The 19,423-nt window shown below is 39.9% G+C and overlaps 1 protein-coding gene across 1 annotated transcript in view; it reads right to left on the bottom strand.

Moving 5' to 3' along the window:
* NOX4 (NADPH oxidase 4) overlaps positions 1-19,423 on the bottom strand; it is a 109,015-nt gene that overhangs the window by 35,616 nt on the left and 53,976 nt on the right. The window contains exon 13 of the mRNA XM_082056558.1: positions 1,934-2,015. Within this exon, the coding sequence (XP_081912684.1) occupies positions 1,934-2,015 (82 nt within the window). The remainder of the gene's footprint in view (positions 1-1,933; positions 2,016-19,423) is intronic.

Here is a 19,423-nt window from a genome sequence, read left to right as displayed (position 1 = left end):
CCAATAACTATAACTTTTCCAAGACACCACTACACTGTTGTATGAGTGAAGTATAAGATAAATCCAAGATACTTCTGCTCTGCAACCTCATAAAGGAACATGACGGGACGCAGACTGCAGGTCAGGCTGACTGGATGGATGCTGTACCAATGGGTAGTACTGCATCTCTGCCCACAGGCTGTGATGAGAAATGGTACTCATGATACCAGGCTACTTATGGACATGCAGTGATAAGTCAAGCAAGCCATGTGCTATATGGCTTTACAAGCCAGAGTCTCTGTAAATTCAGGCCTCTGTATAACCTCCATGTTCCAGAGTAGGTATTTGCTCTTTGGCTAAGCCAAGACCAGCAGAATATACTCAGGCAAACACAAGGACCATGAAAAGATCCTGCATTTCTCTCTTTATCAACCAGGAATGCAAAGTGTGTTTCTTTGACACATTCATGCCAGCAAATCCAAAACAATGTGCATGTATATTCTAGAAAACCTCTTCCAGCCAGACATCTTCTCTGAGAACAAGCATATATCCTGCTGTTCCATGGGAAGGAGTTCAGGTCTTAATATAACAAATGTATAAGAACATAATTCAAGACAGAATGTCAAGGTTTCTGTGTTTCAAAAAGTGATGGATTATAGTTTGCTCATTTAACCTTTAATATTTATTACTATGACTGAATATCCTGAGAGATGATGAACATCTTCCTTTCCAACCTCCTTCCTTTGGATATATTTACTTTAAATATATGCAAACTTTGTACTTTCTACCTACTAAGCCCTGCTTAGTAAAGCTATTCAGCTAAGTCAGTACTAAAATGTCTCTGTTTTAAACCCTCCACATTCTTAGGATTTCCTTAAGCATTACAAGCTCCAGCTTGTGCCCCATGGCAATGTCTCATTAAAATGACCTTACTGCTCAGATCCTTATGTAGTACAACCAGCCATTGCTCAGCTGAAGTCAATGATGGAACACTGATTTATGAGGTCTGTCTTGTTCATTATCTTCATTTCTCTTAACTGACCTCCCAATAAAAACGAGCATAGGGTAGGAAAAAAACTGACTATAATAAAGGTGAACAGATTTTCTACCTTGCTGAACACAACTGTTTCACTTGAAAGACAACCTCTAGGGAAATTAGGACATGTTAATAGTTTTCAATAGGTTTCTAAATTAACTATAATAAATAACTTTGCTTATTCCATCATCATTGCTAGACTGGCTCCAGACATTCTTTTTCCTTTTTCTCCCTCTGCCCATCCTGCACTAGCCTTTCATTGCTCACTCTGTCCATGGTTTACGTGCGAGCTATTTCTTCTTTCTCTCCTTCACTGCCACTTTTCAAGACTTAGCTGAAAGTGACTGTTTCTTTTAACTGACATATTAACAAGGAGAATTTACTATTTTGTTCAGGTATGTCACTTGGGAGAAGAGGTTTTATCCAGGATACTCAGTACATGCAAGACCTCCTAAACACACAACACTACTCTTTCGGTTTTCCTGACATAAAAAAGGGGAAAAAAATGTTTTCTAGTGCTTGGAGGCTTCCAGAGGGGAGTCTGTTAAAATCCAAGGGGATCTGTCACCATAAATGATGGAATCCCACAAGACAAGAGTGGGGATTAGCCTGATAAAACATCTGCCTATGTCAACACCATGTCAAGTGAAACAAAGCTCCACCAGACACGGATCTGGGTGAATTAACGTCTGCACTTCCACCACCACCTCCCCACTGACAGCTGAGCACGCTTGCGAAGCACGGCTGCTTCTCCCTGACACCGCTGAAAAACTGCAAAGCTCAGTGCAACGTGGCTCCCCGACAGCTCTGCCTCGGGATTTCACACCAAAAGCATGTACAGTGCTATAAATGCTTCAATCTCCCTCGCTGCAAATAGATAAAAGATTTTATTTCTCCCAAGAAGACAATCTCACTTACTTGGGATAGCGCCTCTGCTGAAAGATGGGCAGAATCTCTGTATCTTGATTTGAATGTAGAAGCAGTAAATCCCGAAATCTTTCTGTCAGGACAAAGAAAAAAAAAAAAAAGGAAAAAAAAAAAAGAACAAAACCCAGACTGTGACTCTGCATTATAAGTTCAGGCCACAAGCAAGCAGTAATATCAGTGAATTCTCTTCTCCAGCAACACTTACCAGAGGATAAAGCTAAATGTACAGGGAATAAAATCTATATATTCATACAAAACTGCTGCTAAGGCTAGAAACCACTGTTTCCTATAAACACTGTTAATAATATATATTTTTTTTCATCCAATATTGAATTCTAGTAGTTCTTACAGGTTTCTGAGGTCTGCATACAGGTCTTCTGGGGCATTTATAGCAGAACTTCTACATTTCTTCCCCAATAACTATAACTTAGTACACAGAGAGCCACAAACAGTACCTGCCTTGAAGAGCTTAGTCTAAACAATCAACTAAGGATTCAACAGTGACTCAGGGATCACAGTAGTCTAAAAAAGTATAGATTGATTAATTAATTAATCTAAATTTTTCTTCACAGAAAGGGTTGTCAGGCATTGGAACAGGCTGCCCAGGGAAGTGGCTGAGTCCTCATCCCTGGATGTGTTTAAAAGACGTGTAGATGAGGTTCTTAGGGACATGGTGTCCGAGCAAGCATATTAACTTCTACCCCTACCCCAGGAATCTTTCAACGTGACTCAAGCCACTGGAACCCTTTGTAAAAAGGCTTCATATGAAAATCAACAGCCTTTGTGTGTGCCTGGTAGGGGAATGAGAGGAAGTTTTCAGTGGCAAACCCTGAACAATAGCACTTCCTTCCATGCCTTGAGATTCTTGAGCTCCAGAACATGGTGCAAGTCACCAGGATGTCTTTGGGATGGTCTGATTTATTTGTTTCTTTAGGGTCTATAACCAGGTGTAGCAGCAACTGAAAGTGTGGGGAGACATGCTCTTCTTCAGTTCAACACTGCACAACACCAGATTACTTGTGAGTGAGGCAGGTTTGGCAGACCTTGCAAATGGCTTGTGACTCTCCGGGAGAGACAAAACACATCTCAGGGACAGCGCAGACATGTCTCTTCCCATTGTTCTGCCCGAGACGGACGGCACCCAGGCAGACAGCTATATTCCATCTCTGACCGCTCCTTCGTGACTCTTTTTCTTGTGCTGCTGCCCTTTCCCATTGATCCAGGCCACCTGGCTGCACTCCAGGACTCAATTCAACAAGCCACAATCTTGAAAATATTTTGAATAGTAATGTGACAGAGCTGGCCAGGACTGGAGTGAAAACAGCCAAGTTATGGCATCTGAAATTGGCCTAAACAGCTTCCCGGCTGGATCTTGTTTTAGTTAAAGTCAACTTTTATTTTTTTCCCCACGCTATGGCAAATTTCCCAGGCAGATGTATTTTCTTTTCACCATATGACTTTACTCATTTTTCCATGGCAACATTTAAGCTATATGGTAGCGTTCCACCTCATCTCACATACATGTCCTACAACTTCCTCCAGCACATGCAGCTTCCACTTCCTCTAAATCTTCTTAAGAGAAATGGGACCCTGAAGAGAAACCTTCAGGATTAATTTGTCCCACAGGACCATTGCATACATGCTTCACTCTTTAAGTCTATGATATTCTTATATTATACATACATGTGCACAGTACAGAAGTCACACTGGTACAGATGACATTATTGCCTTTAAGGACTATCCAGCAAGGTGAAGAGGGAGGTGACGAGAGCTTTGGCAGCTACTGACAGAACATATTGGTGCTCTCACCAAAGGGAATATCAGAAGCCTAAAGCTTGACAAGAGAAGGTGTTTCAATTTGAAAGAAAATGTCATGATACCTTCCAAAGGGCAGAATTTCTTAAAAACATGAAGAGTTTCTTCTAATCCATGCTACAACAAATGAAAGGCTTTTTTTTTCAGAGCATTTTTAACTTATTTTGATTTACAATCACTAGTTGATCAACAGAAATGAATCAAGTCACAGACAATCTTATCATTGCTTGGATGATGTTAGAGAGGCATCTCCTAATAACTGAGTCTTTTCCATCACTTCCTACAGTTCAGTATCTAAAATTTGAGGGTGACAGAGGGTGACTTTGAGGGTGACAGAGAACTGGAACATGCCCAGAGAGATTGTGGAGTCTCCTCCTCTGAAGACATTCAAAACCACCTGGACACATTCCTGTGTGATCGGCTCTGGTGAACCTGCTTTAGCAGGTGAGTTGGACTGGATGATCTCCAGAGGTCCCTTCCAACCCCAACCATTCTGTGATTCTGTGAAATGGGATGCTTTTTTGGCTAGTTGTTGGTCTGGTTTGTTAACAACACATGAATAACATTTAGTTGACCAAATTTTAAAAGGCTTACTTCTGAAAATCTGCAATTTTCTTCTCTGTCGATGCAATTTTCATTGGTGTATGTACTAGCTAGTTTCCTGATGATTTTATAAATTGTTCCGAGATCAATTATGCCATTGATTGTTTTGTCACTCTGCTGAGTGTGACACTGCAGACATCTTCTCCCTTACTTTCCCATAAGTCTACCTACATGATGAAGTCCTCACAGACATCAGGAATGGTTGCACAGTCACGTCTTATGCTCAGACTTATCTTTTCAACATACCGAGTGTCACTACTTCCTTCTGGTTTTCATTTTGACTGTAAAGTTCCTTCCAAATCCTTGATCAACGAGAAGTCGTCAATTAAATTTAGGCAGTCTCACCGGGATCATGTATGCTTAGCTAAATGTGTCGCATGGTTACCTGCGATGACTAGAGGTTGGATGTCCTGTCCTCCTAAACTGGGAAGGTTGTAGACTACAGAGGAGAAGAGAAAGTTTGTGGTGGATAGCTTTAGAGATTTAATCTGTTCTCTTGCATAAATCTCCCTTTCACATCTCTCATCTAATTCTTCTTCCCTCTTTTCACCCTTTGTTCATCCTTCCCCCTTCCAGCTCAGCATTTTCAGAAGTCAGCTACTGGAATCTCAGTATAAATGCCCACTAACATCTTTATAATATCTGTTCCGACAAACCAATTGCTAGTTTACAAGGGCAGAAGGATGCATTTCAAAGGACATTTTCCCTTTAAAATATTCAGATGCATGTCATTGTTATTCTCAAGTAAGAATCGGGTTGTGCTTAGTATAATAAGTAAATGGTAATGCCACAAAAATGTGAGCAAGAATGGGTGTACGGTCTGAAACCCACTCAAAGTGGTTACCAAATCAAGTGTCTTTTTTTCCAGGATACAGTATTAGAAAGGTGGAAAGCGAGACAAGGGGAACGTCTATGATATTTTAATATCTGAGGATCTCAAACCAAAGAAAAATCACTTGTACAGAAAATCCTTGTGAATTAAAAGCCATTATTATTCACATGCTGTAGACAGAGATAGTACAGCACAGGGAGCACTAGCCTTGTTTTTTGAAGTTGTCACACCCCTGAAGCTCTTACTGCTTTAGCACTTCAAAGACGACGCCAAAATGACTTGCCAATGTCACACACTGCAGTTGTGTCAGGTTTGACTTTAAAAGTCAGGTCTTGGGCTTCTTCTTTCCTTGCTCCTCCTTGCTACAAAGTACTTAACAGAAAATAGCAGCAAAATCACTGTATTGAGTTTCAAGGTTCTTGAAAAATCAAATTCCTACTCTTTCAGAGTTTGATGAGTCTGTATCTATGAAGCCATTACTGTTTTGTTTTGTTTTTTAATCCCAACCACCTTTTACCCAGCAGCTTCAGACCACTCTGAACCTCTAATAAGAACAGGTCCAATTACATATAATCAGCTCAGTTAAGAACACTGTAAAATTGACAGTAATTGCGACAAGTATTTTTTAATGAGAGTTTTATGGATTATTTTCTAAATCCAAGCTCATAAGAATAAAAAACAGAAAAGTGACTAGAAAACAGCCAGAGAATGGGAGAACAGAATAGCCTCATCTTATAAAGTTATAAAGTACAGAACACTACGGTCCAGAAGCCTAGCTGTCTATCGAAAGGTCTCTCCACAGGGACACTAATGCATTTGGATATTTTGCAATCATGTTTCTGTAATCACCTATAGCACTTCTGCATTCATTGAGACACAAATCTCATTTCCATCTGCAAAACGCAGACTGGTCTGGAGCATCTTCTGTGTCATGAATTGCTCCTCAGCACCTTGCAATAGTTCAAGAAACAAAATAAAAATTAAGTCAGCTTTCTTAAAACTGCCAACAACATTTAAAAGGATTTGACACTCACTAATCTGACTCGTTTTCAAGCTCCATAAATTTGGAAATGCTGTCATAAGTAGTTCTTAGTGCCTTGTAAAAAGAAAAGGCATTTAGGAAGACGTTTTTGCCCATTAAGGGCTATAAAAAAATATGATGAGCAATAAGATGGCATAAAACTGAAATATCCAATATTTTAGTTTGACCTGTGGCTTATTAATGGCCAAATTTTCTGAAAATAAGGAAGTGTCACTTCTCTCCTCTTGAAGAGTCAGTGCTACAAATATCCTCCCATCAGATTAAAAGAGCAGGAAACAAAACAATGATGAGGTAATATTGATGAGCTGAAGGCTCCAAAATTATTACATCATAAGCCTTGGAATTCCCCTAAAACATACATATTTTGCTGATACCAAGAGACAGGCTTTTTTACCAGCTTGAACTTCGATGAGTCTCAGTCCATTAAGTCTCACAGATTTTAACTATTCTGGTTTTTTTCACCACCATTACCTTCCCTCCTGATCAGTTATCTGAAAGACTAATTAGAGCCCACCATTTACAGAGCCACTAACAAAAAAAGGTAAAAGCTAATAAAACCCAAGAAAATTGGAAATTATATTAAAAACCCTGCTGTTTATCTTTATTTAAGGGAAATAGAGAGGCTTTTACAGAAAGGTTACTGGTCTCTCATTTTCTAATCTAGGTGAATAAACAGTGATCATCCTTCTGTTCAACACTTTCTTTTGCATGATTGTATTTTATTTAAGCAGAGGGGAAAAAATAAGGAAATCAACTAATCATTACACAGGTCAGCAGTGAACCTGCAGAATAGTCCTTCTTTCTTTGAAGATCATGTCTGTACACCCTGCTTTCCTTCCTAACCTGCATTTGCTTCCTAAAAAGTAATCAGCTTTTTTTTCTTTCTCTAGCTCTGTGTTCACCAGCTGGAAATCATTCTCGCTCCCCAATTCTGGCATCAGGTCATCCTTTTCCTGATGGAATTCTCAGTGCTTTCTTACATCTTTAAAAGATCCCACATACTATGTCAGAATTAGCTCAGACAGGTTTATTTCTAAATAGACCTTCCCCATTTATACTATAATCACACATATTGCATGATTTGTATGTGTATACCCAAATATCAGACAACAAAGGAATTGAGTAAAAGGCAGTTCTTGCCCAAGGAACCTTAAAAGGTTGGAAGATGAACGATGGGAAGGAAAAAGCATCACTTATTTTGTTTCAAAACACAGAAGAGAGATGTTGAAGACCATATTTAGACTGCATTTTGTATGACTAACTTGACAAGACAGCAGCGAGTGACCCAGGCTGCCCATCAGCTGTGCTGCCAGACTTGGCTTCCCCAGACAGCCAGTAAAGAGAACTGGACACAACCCTACAGTTAACCAGTCTCGACACTCAACACTGAGTTAGAAATCCTTCTGTAGGTTATACAGCAACTCCCTGCAAGAGTTGGAGCTCAAAAACAACGTTTTAATCAATAAACTTTTCTTTTTTTTCAGAGGTACCTACTACACTTGACAACTAATTCTGTCATGACAGCAGAGTTCATTCCACAACTCAACACTTACAAAGTGCAACAGTAAAACAGGGTTTAGAAACAACACAAAATGGTAACTTTACCTTCATAAAATAAATACTTGCTCTGAAGCAAATGTTATTGATGGAGATTTTTTTAGCATTGAGTTCTACAACTGCTCCCTTTGGCCATGAAGGGCCATACTTTGGTGTTTGAACTCCCCATGAGCCAATGCCATTTTCTTCACTAGTGGTGCACTTGCCTCTTTCACAGCATGCCAGAAGAAATGATGAGGCATCAGTATATCCCTTTTTGGCTTTATGGTAAAGCTGTGACACTTCATCTAAAAAATCCTTACATTCATTTAAAAAAATACTCAAATTATGCGAGGGGGGTGGGGGGATTAAACTGGTTGTCTCTTTGTAACTTGTATTCTGATATAGAAACTAGAGAAAGCCCAACCTTTCAAAATCTACATGGGATTTTAACACTGAAGTGGAGCTGTGCAATTACAGCAATACCACCCAGTACTGCAGAACTCCAGAGGTTATGCCTCTAAAAAGCTGAGCAAAGCCACAATTCGTCAGGCTGTACTGATTCACACCAAGGGCTCTCCTACTCTCATATCTTGCCTCACATGCAGACAGAATCACAGAATCACAGAATCGACAGGGTTGGAAAAGACCTCAGAGATCATCGAGTCCAACCTTTGGTCCAACTCTAGTCCATTTATTAGATCATGGCACTAAGTGCCATGTCCAATCTGAGTTTAAAAACCTCAAGGGACGGCGAGTCCACCACCTCCCTGGGCAGGCCATTCCAATGCCTGACCACTCTCTCCGTAAAGAATTTCTTTCTAATATCCAGTCTAAATTTCCCCTGGCAGAGTTGAAGCCCATGCCCTCTTGTCCTATTGCTGACTGCCTGGGAGAAGAGACCAATCCCCACCTGGCTAGAACTTCCCTTCAGGTAGCTATAGAGAGTGATGAGGTCACCTCTAAGCCTCCTCTTCTCTAGACTAAACAACCCCAGCTCCCTCAGCCTCTCCCCATAGGTCTTATGTTCAAGTCCCTTCACCAGTTGTGTTGCTCTTCTCTGGACCCGCTCCAGCACTTCAATGTCTTTCCTGAACTGAGGGGCCCAGAACTGAACACAATACTCCAGGTGTGGCCTCACCAATGCAGAGTACAGGGGAAGGATCACTTCCCTTGTCCTGCTGACCACGCTATTTTTGATACAGGACAGGATACCATTGGCCTTCTTGGCCACCTGGGCACACTGATGGCTCATGTTGAGCTTCCTGTCAATTAGTCCCCCCACGTCCCTTTCTGTCTGACTGCTCTCCAGCCACTCTGCGCCCAGCCTGTAGCGCTGCAGGGGGTTGTTGTGACCAAAGTGCAGCACCCGGCACTTGGCCTTATTGAACTTCATCCCATTGGAATCAGCCAATTTTTCCAGTCTATCCAGATCCCTCTGCAGAGCCCTCCTGCCTTCCAGCAGGTCGACACTCCCTCCCAACTTGGTGTCATCAGCAAATTTGCTGATGATGGTCTCAATCCCCTCATCTAAATCGTCAATAAAGATGTTAAACAGGACTGGACCCAACACTGACCCCTGGGGAACACCACTAGTGACTGGCCACCAGCAGCCCCATTCACCAGCACTCTCTGGGCCCGGCCCTCCAGCCAGTTCTTAACCCAGCGTAGAGTACACTTGTCCAAGCCACGGGCTACCAGCTTTTGCAGGAGTATATTATGGGAGACAGTGTCAAAGGCCTTGCTGAAGTCCAGATAGACCACATATGGAATAATAAGCATAGAGTACGACCTTCCTGCTGTCACTTTCCCAGTCTCCAACCATTTCTATCTCAGCGGATTTCCTGCGCTTAAGGTCGTTTGTCTATTAAGAAATGCCTTGACATCTCTTTAAAGTATTTGCCCAGTCCCTCATGTAAAGCTCCTAAGCTACCCCACATCCTCTGACAAGAATTTCCACGTGTCTCTCGCCTAATACATGAAGATCCATCACCTTACATTTGTTCTGAAACAGTGTCTTACTGACTGTATTTGACAGCCAAATGTTCTGATACTGCTAGAAAGCATGAACAGTCAGGTCCTACCCAGTCCCTCTTCCAGTGTTATGCACGATTTTGTAGACAACTGCTATATTCCCCTAAATTATCTCTTTTCCAGTCCCTGCATACTCAGTTGTCCCATGTTCGGAAGCCTTTCCATGCTTTTGACCATCTTTTGTCATTCCTTCCTGAACCCTGTCCAGTATCTTGTCTGAGAGATGAAGACCAGGCCTGCACACAGGAATCAAGTCCTGGGAGCATCACAGAAATACCCAGCTGCACAGTCATCTCTTCTGCTTTATTCTCTACTCTTTTAATAGTTTTTCTCTTTATTGCTGCTGAGCACTGAGCTGATGTCTTCATGGAAATAATTATCATGACTCCACAGTGTTATTCTTGGGCTGTCATGGTCACATAATTTCCAGCTGTGTATATTATTTTGCCACCAAATCTATCAAACATCAGTATGCATCCTCGGGCACACATGCACTGGCATTTTTGGTCACGTCTATAAATAGGTTCATAAATGTAATATATTTTATAAATTTGAACAAGCTACAAGAACTTTTCATCAAACGTATTTAAATGGCAGCCACAAAATGATGGAGTTAATCCCATCCAAGGCTAAAATTCCATACCATAACAAAAACACCACTAGCCATTGGGAACTAATTTGTGGGTTTTTGTCTATTCATATTTGGTATTAGTTTAGACCATAAGCATGGGATCATTTCATGTTCTTACTAATACAGACACAGCTTTATTATTATACTTAAATATGGAAATAAACTACTGTATAATAACTTTGCAGAATCTCAGAATAGTTGAGGGTGGAAGGGCTCTCTGGAGATCATCTAGTCCAGGCCCCTGCTCTGAACAGGGTCAGCAAGAGAAGGTTGCTCATGGCCACGTTCAGTTAGTTTTTTAATATCTCCAGGGGTGGACACTCCACAACCCCCCTGAGCAACCTGTTCCTGTGCCTGACCACTCACCCAGTGGAAAAGTTTTTTCTTACACTTAAAAAGAATATCCTGTATTTCAATTTGCACCCATTGCCTCTTGTTCTGTTACTGGGCACCACTGAGAAGAGCCTCCATCTGCTTTATTCTCCCCCAGGTAAAAGCAGATAGGACAAAAGAATTTGGAGGGAACAGTTACATGAGATTAGATTCAAGATTTAATTAACCTTCCCCTGTGCAACATAAAGGGTGATTTAAGGCTGGTAAGATTATACTTTACCTTCAGCCACTGCTTTTGAGGGTAAGTATCTACAAAATGCTTTGTATAACCAAAACACGCAACAGGCCAGTCTTGGACAAAGTATTCCTCCATTACAACAGAACAGGAGGGAAGCACTAGCAAATTTCAGACTACCAAAGGATGACTTGATAAAGACATCACTGCCAAGCATGTTCTAGTTCTTTGTGCCAACTCTTTTCTTAAAATTCACCCTAAATTTCACTAACTGATATAGTTGGCAGGTCTGCTTATGGGGAAAAAAAATGAATATTGATGTTTTGTGCTGCTTCCATTGATTGTTACCCTTGGATAAAACTGCAAACCCACACCTGTTTGAGGAGGAAGACACAGAAGGTTAGGAGGCAACTGTCCCCAGAGATGATAAACACGGAGTCAAGACACTGCCCTGCTCTGGGCTTTGTACATGCTGGGCAGGTTGCACACTGGCTTCTCTTTGTTGGGGCAGGGATGGGAGAGGAAGGAAAAATGCTAAAGAAAAAAGATTTTGCAAAAGAGAACGGGACTTTCCTTGTTAATTCACCTTCATTCCCCACCTTGTAATCTAAGGTACTGGGAGATCACCCAGCCCTTGCAATCTACTCTCTTCTCTCCAACCACAGCTGTGAACCATGTTGATAATCACTGAGGCTTAACAGATGTTAGTGAGGTCATTAACCATATCACAGCTCTAAGCCATCTTAACCTCAGTCCAGCATCTGTAAAATACCGACAACAGCTTTTACCTCCTCACAGCTGAGTTGTTCAAATACCTACACTGAAGGTGCTAAGTTGTCCTCGGGGTCCGTGCTGGTGGACAGACCAAAACCTGAAATACACTGAACATTTACAGAGAGTGCTTGGACAAAATGGCGCTGATATACACCCTGTGGGGGTAACGCCTGCCCAGCCAACTACTTAGCTAAACTAAAATGCTAGAAATAATAGTAACAAGGCTCCAAATAAGAAACAAAAGAAGAAAAAGGTATTAAGGGACTACATTTATATAAAAAAATCATTTCTCTTGTGTTTTCAGCTGCCTGGGTCTTCCAGAGAACACACAAGTTCTCTAAAAACACTCCTAGCACTAGTTGCACTGAAGCATAACACAGGATAAAGTGATCAGAGCCCAGCTGGATCTTATTTTCTATATAAATTTTGCTAGTCAACTGGGGATGATCCACTGGGAAGAAATGTACATTTTTTCCAAAGATCTAATCACATTTGAGGCTCCATTTCTTATAACATCTCTCAAAGGGCAATATCAAAACCTTAGCAGGAAATCATTTGAATGACTGGCAAATGAAATGAGCCATTAGATATTGTTTTGCTCTTTTTTTTGGATAGGTGATAAAATGTAATGCACACAAGTGGATGAAGAAGTGTAGCAAAAGTTTTGTTTAATTTTACCATGCTGAGAGCAATTCTGTTATTTCTTCTTACATCTGAATTAGAGAAGTAGTTCTTGAGAACCTAAGCCATGCCACTCCCTGAACATAAGTTGCTATATATAACCTAGTCCATGTAGTTTTCATTTACTCTTAATGAATAATTTCTTAGAAATACATATATTTGCTGATTTAGAATGAGTTCCTGAGTAGATTTTCCTTAAAATGTGTTGCAGAATTTTCTACTGGATCATCATCTCCATCTTTCAACTATCATGTTATAAATGTAATGAAACACTAAATAGACATGTTTTACATGACAGAAAGTCTGTTACTAATCAAGTCAACAGAAAAAGCATTCCCAGCCTTGAATGGGAGAGAACAACTTGAAAATGTTACTACACTACATTGTAATACTACATGGATAACTATTTTCTAAAACAAAAGATCAGTGGTTTAGCGTGATTTAGATCACATAGTTCCTCACATCATTGTGAGGAAATGGTTTGACATGTATTTTCCTGAAAAAGTGATTTTGCCAGTTCTAAGAACTATAAGCTGTCATTAGATATCTGTCTTTTGATTATTCTAGTTACCAGCCATGATCTGGCATATAGCAATGCATCGATGTACCATCACAAATGCCGCAATACAAAGTGGTACAGAAATGACAAAAAACTCTTCACACGGAAATGGCATTTGCTGGTACATATGTGTTGAGAAGTATGGGGGACTTTTAAAGAAACAATTTTTTGAATCAGTGAAATGCTGCTTTATTTGGAAACTGCACTGAGAAAAAATAATAGGGCATAATTAGCATAATCGCCTCAACCTATTAAAGAGAAATTATAAAATAAGAGAAATTATAAAAATGCCTTCCTTTAATTAAAAATCTTTCCTTTTTCAAACCAGTCACAGCTAAGCTCAAGAGATGCTCGGCTAACACCGTGCATGTGAAATCCTCAAGGGAAAGCCCCGTGGCGTCAGGCTGGCACCAGCCACTTGGCAAAGCACAGCAAAGCATCACAGCTTTGGCTTTGAAAATGTGTGTGGGTGTCTGTGGCATTTTCCTTGAGGAAATGGCACTTACAGTGTGCTTAATGAATAAGGGAATATGTTAAATTTATGGGAAGAGATAGTCCTTAAAACTGCTTATTGCAATGAAGTGCACAAACTGCCCACTGATTTATTTTCATTTTATATAACGCAAGGAGGCTTCTTGGAGGCTGTAGGTGTGCTAGTTATCAATGACAGCACTGTAAGATTATCACAGCAGCCATTTCAGCAAAATTCAAAACAGCCAATAATCTCTGAAACTCTTCCTCTCCCCAAAATCCCTCTTTAACACAGAAAAATGCCCTTGGTAAATGCCACCCTCCACTGAGTACCCGCTCATCCAACATACATAAAAACATAAATGTGCATATCTGGATGCATAGACCTTCCAGGCTCTCTCCCCAGCAGAGAAGCATTCTCTCTTTCTCATAGTCGTATTTATTACAGCATAACTTGAAATTTTCTCTTGTCAGGTAAGTTACAAATCCAAGCAGCCACCCACTGTTTATCAGCTTCTACATACAGGACAGGGTCCTTTCAAATTACTAAAAACACAGTGATGCTTTGCATAAAGCACTATCTAAATGTTGCTGTTTATGGATGGTCAAATACTTTAAATCAAAACCTGTTTTACATAGGATTCTGAGATTTTAGGATTAAAAAAAAAAAAAAAAAAAGGTAAAAAACACACTCAAATCCTGAAAGTTTAGCGATGTGTGTGGACACGTATATATAAATAAAGTGCAGCACTTCATGCAAGTCACAGTGGTGTTCTCTCGCATGCCCATCTCTTTTCCCAGTTAGTTGCCAGCTGGGCTGTATCTGCTGTGATTCAAGTGCTTTTTCTCTCCAGGAGAGAGTGAGACCACAGCATATTATGGCAAATACACCCTAAACTGGGAACCTAGCCAAAAGAAGATAAAGCAAGCCAGAGACATGCAAATCCTAAGAGGCAGTGGGGCGAGCATTTACAAGTGATATTTTTGGCTTTCAGACAGTATTTTTGACCATATTAACTTCTGAGAAATAAACATTTCTCATGTAAAAGGTAAATCAACTTGAAAAAAAAAAAAAAACAACAAAAAAACAACAAACTGGGGGCTGGAGGGGGACGACGGATGGAAAGGGCATCTTCTATGCATTTACCAAGCAATTTTATTGTTTATATTTCTCAAGGATAAAATTCTCATTCCCTGCTCTTTACTTTGACTTTGTTGCCTCTTTGTCAAACCCACTAAAGGAACTGCATGCCTGAAAGAGTGCCTGTTATTTTCTTTCTTCTGTTTCAGTCGCTTTAATAAAAGATACTACCTCCCCCTGCAAAACTTGCCTCTCATGGAATATTATTTCATTTTAGTGTACTTTGGTCATATCTGCTACAAGTGTCACAAACTATATAAACAAGAAGTATCATATCCTTTTGGAAACAAGCTCTGTCACTTGATGTCCATTCTGAGAAAAAAATGCTTTAAATAAAGAAAAAGAGGAAGAACAAGAACATGCCTGAGCAGCCAAAATATGGATTATAATGTCAGTGAAACAAAATACACGCTGCACCCAGCCCATCAGCTGCTGCCCTTCATTCCAAAGCGCCATTTATTGCAGTCACGGCAGACTCTGCTTCGCATAGCACAATGGGCAAGGCTGCAACCCCATTCACATTTTGGAAAGTGATTTCCAGCCTAAAAATTCCCTCCTACAGTCTCTCCTCACAGGAATTTGTTTAATACGGAGATAATTGAGACATCTGTCTCATTAAGAAATGCCACGTTCTGCACGTAGCAACCACCATTCCAAATTTCACTCAAAATTTGGACGCACTCTAGCAATTAATTTACCTTGCAGCATCTTAAACTTTATAGAGTATTTACGGCATTTCTGCCTTGCTTTCTTTGGGAATTTCAAAGCCTGATAAAAATTTTAAAATTGGGTTTTAATTAAAAATTAATTTAGTCAACTGACGCTCACAAAACAATGCCTTTATATTAAAAAATGGATTGCCCTGGCAGTTTGACTCCATTCCCATTAGGAACTTGCTCCCACATCTGTGGGAGGTATGCGATCACTAGGTTCATAGTCCAGTACTGGACTACACTAAAACACAGGACTACAGTACAACACTTCTGCAGCTGTCATGTAATGTTTTTTTTCCACAGGGACCCTATTTTTGCAGTCGATAACCATATGGTGACAGATTTTTTTTTTAATAACCTTTATGATTTAATGGACAGATTTTCAGGGGAGGACTGGGGCAGAAAAGAGCTGTAGCTACAAGTTGCCCCTCAAGAATTTGTGGAAAAGAGACTGTATTTCCTTATAGAAAAACAAAAATTTTCCAGCTAGAGCTTGATGAATCAGAGAAACAACACGTAAACAGAAGTCAAAGGACTGGATGGAGCAACACAAAGGTGTTTGTGGCACATGAATGGAAAGCTGGGTTGGAAGGGGCCATAGGAAAAAAGTGCTAAAATTTGGGGTGCAGCATTTGCTTCACTTATTTTAATGAATCTTGGAATAGAAAGAGATTTTGGAATGACCAGTTGCTGTTTCAAGGAAGTCAAAAATTTGGGGTAAGGATGCCCCATCCCTGGAAACATTCAAGATCAGGCTGGACAAGGCTCTGAGCAACCTGATCTGGTTGAAGATGTCCCTGCTCTTTGCAGGGGGGTTGGATTAGATGACCTTTGAAAGTCCCTTCCAACCCAAACTGTTCTACGATTCCATGACTTGCAGCTGGCAAAACTGGTGGGTAAATACACTTACAGAATGAAGGAGAAAAAATTATTGCAATAAAGGAGACAGCATAGCTTCAGCACTAATATCATGCCACCAAGGAACTATACAATATTACATATGTAAATAGGGTGAAAATGTCATTTGATCATGTTTTTTTGATCCTGATGACATGTGCGATGTTGTGGGAGTTTTAATTAAGCATTATGACTGTCCCATGCTGAGCACAGAACAAATTCCAAGTAAATAATGTCCAAGCTTAGACAAGGCACCTGTAGAATTAAGCAGACAGGTAGGCGAGACCAAGGAATATGGAGCAATACAAGGTAGCATGACAGATAGTCTTCTGAATATCCCAGCAAGCAGCACTTCTGGTGGTCTTTATGGCAAAAGAGATCTATACTTCAAATCATACCACAGGCCAAATCAATGTAAAGCAATCCCACTTCTGTATTTAAAAGGAACATTAGTGGAGAGGGTGCAGAAAGCAAAGAGCCAGACAAATGCAAGGTCTCAAAACCTGGGCTTAGCACAACAGATCAACCAAACAGAAGGTTCAAAGGTGCCACACTCAATTTCTGTAAGTATTTGCACACAAGGAGGCAACAACAAAAATGCACACACATTTTGCAGTGGTGCTTCTTGCCCTGAAATGAAGGAGGAAAGGTGAAAAAAAAAAAAAAAGGAAAAAACACTAAATTATGACATCATCAAAAAGCTGAGCTTAATTCGCACAAACAACACCTAAAGAGCCCAAGGACATCCAAAGGTTGAAGCTGAAAAATCTGCAGACTCATTAAACCCCAAGGTTTGAGTTTGACTTATGTAAACTTCTATATAGAAATTATTCTAAGAAATTCTAAACCATCATGAGGAAGTTGGGAGTGCACAAAGATAACTGTCCATTCTGATTATAAAGTTTATATACATCAACAGTGTCTACAGAAGTTTTCCCTATTTTTTTAATGTTCAAAATCCAATCTTTTTTTTTCTAAAAACTAGAGAATTTTTGGAAAAAAAAAAAAAAAAGGATTCCAAAAAGAAACCTTCCAAATCTACTTTTCAGATATTTTAACTTGCAATTGTTAGTTAAATTGTGGTAACTCATAATTCCAAGTCTGAAGCGTGTCTCTGTTTTCTTTCTGTCCCTGAGGGAAAAGTTTCATTGAACTGGGAACAAAGCAAGATGTTTTGGTAGGGATTCTTCAACAAAACTTGAATGGCATCTCAAGGAGTCCACTGTTTCCCCCAGGGAAGCGCAGGCATGCATGAAGAGCTGGCATTTTGATGTGAACTCTCCCATTCCTCTGGAAACCATCATGCACCTGAGATTGTTTAAGGTGCTCACACAAAGGAACCTGAAAGTCCAGTAAGACTTTGTATATTCATTGCTTGAAACAACTGTGTTCCTCTGCACAGAAAGTAAAAGAATGGGAGTTTTCTAAGCATCCATAGGTAAATATTAACAGAAAAATGGTGAAACTAAGCCACGATTGGGTAAATCACAGGCAACTCCAGAACAGTAACTCTGCCTTCTTCAATAGGCAAACACAGCATATAAATAGTAATTGTAAATACAGGAATTTGCCTGGACACCCACCGAAATACATGTCCTGGCGCCTTTTATCTTGTGACTCTATTTCCAAAGCACCTTCTGCTGTTTTCACTAAATTAATTTAGATCCCATCAGCTGATACATGCTAATGTGCTCCACAGGCTTAATTCCTGTAGTTCATAAAGGTACTTAAAACATCTGAGGCAGAACAAGGAATGCTTCAACCTTGTATTCTTGTATCGGTTCTTAACTACAGCAACATCCACATATCCTTTGTGTATTACGTCCAAGGATAAAAATAATTTACATCATTCAGCCATATAATTTTCTGTAATTATTACATGATTAAGAAGAGACTGGGATATGCAAAAGGTGGAAGACTACAAATGACTCGATGCTTGAAGCAAGAACTCCTCCTCCAGAGGAAAAAATTTCTTCCAAGACAACTTTCTCACCTAAAACCTCTTTTTCCCTGTAGAGGTGAAACTCATTAACTGTTCAAATCGGAGCTGACTGAAATTATACTCTTTCTGACAGTAAGTCAGCTGGAGTTTAACTAATGTAAACCAATCCAGGTCTAGAGTAAAAAATTCAGCATCTTCAGCATCTTCAGCATTAATTCTTTAAAAAGAGCAAAGGAGCTTTCAGCATCAAGCCAGGAAGCTAAATATGTTCTGTTTCCTTTTCTCCATTCTCTTAATTTTGTCTTTTACTGAGATTGTTTGCATTCATAAATCTAATAATTAATGAATGTTAATGGCAATTAAGAATAAAACAAGTACTTCTTATGGCACACTTTGGCTAATTATATTGTTAAGGCATTTTAACCTCCCAGTAATGTAACAGTATTACTCTTATTACTAATGTCATATTATATAACAAAGAAACACAATTAAACCTTTTTAGCACTATATTCTGATATCTCCCTCAGAAGTGTAAGTAGGATTCACTGACAACTTAAGAATCAGTAGTAATAAAATCTAACAGGGGAAAATAACATCTATTCCATCTCTGTCTTTTACTTCCAAAACCACACATCAATTTCTTCTGGAACAACTTACAGTACCACATCATTAACGCCTTTACAGCCTGCCAGGAATCTCATGGAATAACTAAACACAACAAAATACATGTTACTATGGAATGCAAAAGGCCTAAATCAAACAGAGCTTGAGGTAAAAGCGAGAGTTGATCTTCATCACCAATGACTAAATATTTTTAAAGAAACCCAGTAGCAGTTACAGTGATCCTGGGACAACCTTGTCACACCCTGCGGGCAGACTTTGTAGTGTTATTATTCCTTCTTGTCATCTTCTGCTTCACGCATTCTTCCAGTGTGAACCAAAATCTACTAAGAATATCGTAGACACTCACTGAATGATCCATTACTTTAATATGTCTGAAACCGTCCCTGGGGTTACTGAAAATAAAATATTGCTTCTTTGCTAGCTCCTACACTTGCTGATAAACTCCAGCTGAGTGCAGCAATGCACAGCAAGCCTTGGGGTGCTTCAGGCTTTCTATAAACCAGGAGCTGCAAGAGCTTAACAAGGCCACGTACATACTCCTAAACAATTTGACAAACCCTCCCAGCCCAGCAAGTTTAGATCAATCTTCCCTAAAGAGCCCCTTAGAATGTGAGCTCA

The sequence above is a fragment of the Streptopelia decaocto genome, assembly GCF_964273445.1.
Source record: "Streptopelia decaocto genome assembly, chromosome: 1".
Classification (NCBI taxonomy): domain Eukaryota; kingdom Metazoa; phylum Chordata; class Aves; order Columbiformes; family Columbidae; genus Streptopelia; species Streptopelia decaocto.
This window is presented reverse-complemented; position numbering and strand designations above follow the sequence as displayed.